This window comes from Macadamia integrifolia, chromosome 3, assembly GCF_013358625.1.
Source record: "Macadamia integrifolia cultivar HAES 741 chromosome 3, SCU_Mint_v3, whole genome shotgun sequence".
Taxonomy (NCBI): Eukaryota; Viridiplantae; Streptophyta; class Magnoliopsida; order Proteales; family Proteaceae; genus Macadamia; species Macadamia integrifolia.
This window is the reverse complement of record NC_056559.1, coordinates 914,330-917,386: the sequence shown is the minus strand read 5'-3', so window position 1 is coordinate 917,386 and position 3,057 is coordinate 914,330. Positions and strand designations below refer to the sequence as shown.

General features: G+C 36.7%; 1 protein-coding gene across 4 annotated transcripts in view; it reads left to right on the top strand.

The window, feature by feature from the left end:
• Positions 1-3,057, top strand: part of LOC122073873 (protein indeterminate-domain 5, chloroplastic-like) — a 7,693-nt gene that overhangs the window by 2,976 nt on the left and 1,660 nt on the right. Inside the window, exons 2-4 of one of the 4 annotated variants that reach the window (XM_042638551.1) lie at positions 613-835; positions 1,080-1,476; positions 1,973-2,023. In XM_042638551.1, the coding sequence (XP_042494485.1) occupies positions 679-835; positions 1,080-1,476; positions 1,973-2,023 (605 nt within the window). In that variant the 5' untranslated portion in view covers positions 613-678. Of the gene's footprint in view, positions 1-158; positions 840-1,079; positions 1,477-1,972; positions 2,024-3,057 lie in introns of those variants that run through there. The other 3 variants (XM_042638549.1, XM_042638553.1, XM_042638552.1) reach the window with 3 other exon arrangements.

Below are 3,057 nucleotides of genomic sequence, written 5' to 3'. Positions count from 1 at the left end.
AAAAAAAAAAAAAAAAAAAAAAACAAAAACATACCCAATTACTATTCATTTTTGTATTTTATTTTGTGAGGGGAAAGGGTGAGAAAAATCAGAAAAAAAAAATAGAAATTTGTGTGTGTGTGTGTGTGTGAGAGAGAGAGAGAGAGAGAGGGAGAGAGAGAGGGAGGGGGGGACTCAAGCATGTATGTGTTGGTGGGGATGTATTGGAATTAAATCATTGAAGGAGAAGAAGACTTGATAATTATGAAGTAGAAAGGAGCAGTGGAAGAGTAAAGAACAATCTTCTTATTAAGAAGAACAAGAACAAGAGAAAAGAGGAGAAAGAAAGGGGTCTTTGGCTTGCTTGTTTTCTTCTCTTTCATGTCTTGAGTGCAACTGTTGCTTTAGATATATATATATTTTTTTCTTTTTATTTGGGGATTTCTTTGCTTTTGTATTTTCTTGATTTTGTTGGAATTTGGAAGTTTTCAGGTTGCTACAGTGGAGGTATAGATCAATACCCACCATCTAGAATTTCCATTTTTTGGGATTCTGAAGGAGGGTAGGGACTAGAGAGGAAGTTGAAATTTCATGTAGAGTAGTAGAAATTTTGTCTGATTTTTCAGTTTTTAGGTTGGTGAGAAGAACAAGAAGAAGGAAAAGGAAAAGGAAAAGGAAAAGAGAAGGAGCTTGTTAAAGATGGCTGCGGCTCCGTCGGCGGCGGCATCCTTCTTCGGAATCAGGGAAGTAGATCAAAACCAAATAAAACTACAGCAACAACCCTCCACACCCACTTCATCAGCTGTTCTAGCCACAGCACCTCAGAAGAAGAAGAGGAATCTGCCAGGAACACCAAGCAAGTAGCTGTTATCTATCTATCTATTATTTATTTATAACAATAAATAATTAAACCAATAAAACAGAATTCTCCCTTTTCTGCTTTGAAAATTTTTTATCTCTTCAAGAATTCTCTACACAAAACCCTAATTATAGATTCATGGATGGAAATGAAATAGGTTTCCTTTGTTTGCTATTTCTTCTTCTTGTTTGTTCTAATCACTGTTGTTTATATATATGTTTTTTGGCTTCTTTTACAACAGATCCGGATGCAGAGGTGATTGCACTATCTCCCAAGACTCTAATGGCCACAAACAGGTTCATTTGTGAGGTATGCAACAAAGGGTTTCAAAGGGAGCAAAACTTACAGCTCCACAGAAGAGGACATAACCTTCCTTGGAAGCTAAGGCAGAAGACAACAAAAGAGGTGAAGAGAAAGGTTTATTTGTGTCCTGAGCCCACATGCGTCCACCATGACCCTTCAAGGGCTCTTGGTGACCTTACAGGTATTAAGAAACACTTCTGTAGAAAACATGGAGAGAAGAAATGGAAGTGTGATAAGTGCTCAAAGAGATATGCAGTTCAGTCTGATTGGAAAGCCCATTCCAAGACCTGTGGCACTAGAGAATACAGATGTGACTGTGGAACTCTCTTCTCAAGGTAACCTCACAAAACCCACAAAAGCCCTTAATCACATCCACTCCATTAACACTAATATACCCTCATTCTGATTCTCACTAACTCATATAGACAGAGAGAGAGAGAGAGAGAGAGAGAGAGAGAGATGAAGGGGGTTGTAGCTTTTCTGAGGTTTGTTAGGATCAGATTGAGGTTCCTAGAGTGACTATAGTATGAAAAGATCTGAGACTTTTTTTTTTTTCGTTTATTTGGGCCTTTTGGTTTCTCTTCTTCTTCTACTAAACGACCAGTGCCACAAGAAGACGTGTAAGGAAGTGGCAGATGGACTGTTCGCACGTGAATAATCTTTGAAACTGCCATGGTCATGGAGATGTTTTCAAAAACATAATTTTTTTTCTTTCACCTTGGAACCATCGCCCTTTAGTTCTTCCTCTCTCTCTCTCTCTCTCTCTTGCCTCCTTTTCATATTCACGTGCTGCCTTGCCAAGTAACGAAGGACTGTGGTTGTTGTTAGCAGGGTTTGTTCTCTTCTGGGTGGGCTCGATGTGACCTTCCTCAGCTCTTGCAGGTTTCCTTTTTCATGAAATCGGAAGATGCTCTCTCTCTCTCTCTCTCTCTCTCTCTGATAGATTGTCTGCATTCATTGAAGGGTTAGTGCCAAAGATGGGTTTCTCCATGGGAGGAACTCTATGTTGAAGCTAGGTTCTTGCATTGCAAGGAAACACAGTCCTATGTGATATGTGTATTAATGAAGTAGAAAGTGAAAATTGGGTTTTTGATTAGTGAGAATTTCATGGTTTTAGAAAAATTCTCTCATTGGAAAAGAGACACTTCATAGTTACATATTAATTGGAGAATAAGTACTAGAAATGAGCTTCCTGATTGATGGTCTTTCATCAAAATTGAAAAAATTCTTTTGCTTCATTTATTGAAGAGCCAGTCCTAGAAATAGGAGTTCTTGGTTGATCCACTAGTCATTTACCTGTTCAGTATATGCTTTCCTATTTTGGTATCTTGGATGCAAGACTTTGTTCAAAATTTATGCATTTGCTTAGGGTTTTAATATAAATTTATTTATTTAGCCTTCTTTGGAAAATATTTGCATGTTTTAATAAATAAATTAAGGGACAAGTCCTAAATATAGATTCTTTCATGAAGATCTCAAGTTTTCCACTTAAATTAGATTATATGTATGAGAAGTTTCATCTTGACAAAGAAAGAGAATTCTTAGATTTCTTGCTTCAAGTAATGTGACAAACTTTTGAATGTAGTAAAAATTATATTGATGAACAAGCATTACTGTTGAGAATTTGTTTTTAGCTTTCTTCTAGTTCCACTTCCCTTGTAAGTGAAGTAAATAAGCACCCTCACTTCTCCCCCTACCTCCCCCTACCCAAAAAACTTATTCCATAATATAAGTTCAACACATAGTGATCTCTCATGCACTATTGTTTCTCTTTATTTGTTTGGATTGAGTTTCTGCTGATGGCTTTGCCAAAAGGTGGATTCTTAATTTAATTTTTCTGTCTGGTATGCGTGGATGATTAATCCTGTACATTTTATCTTCTTCTTCTTCTTCTTTTTTTTTTTTTTTTTTTTTTT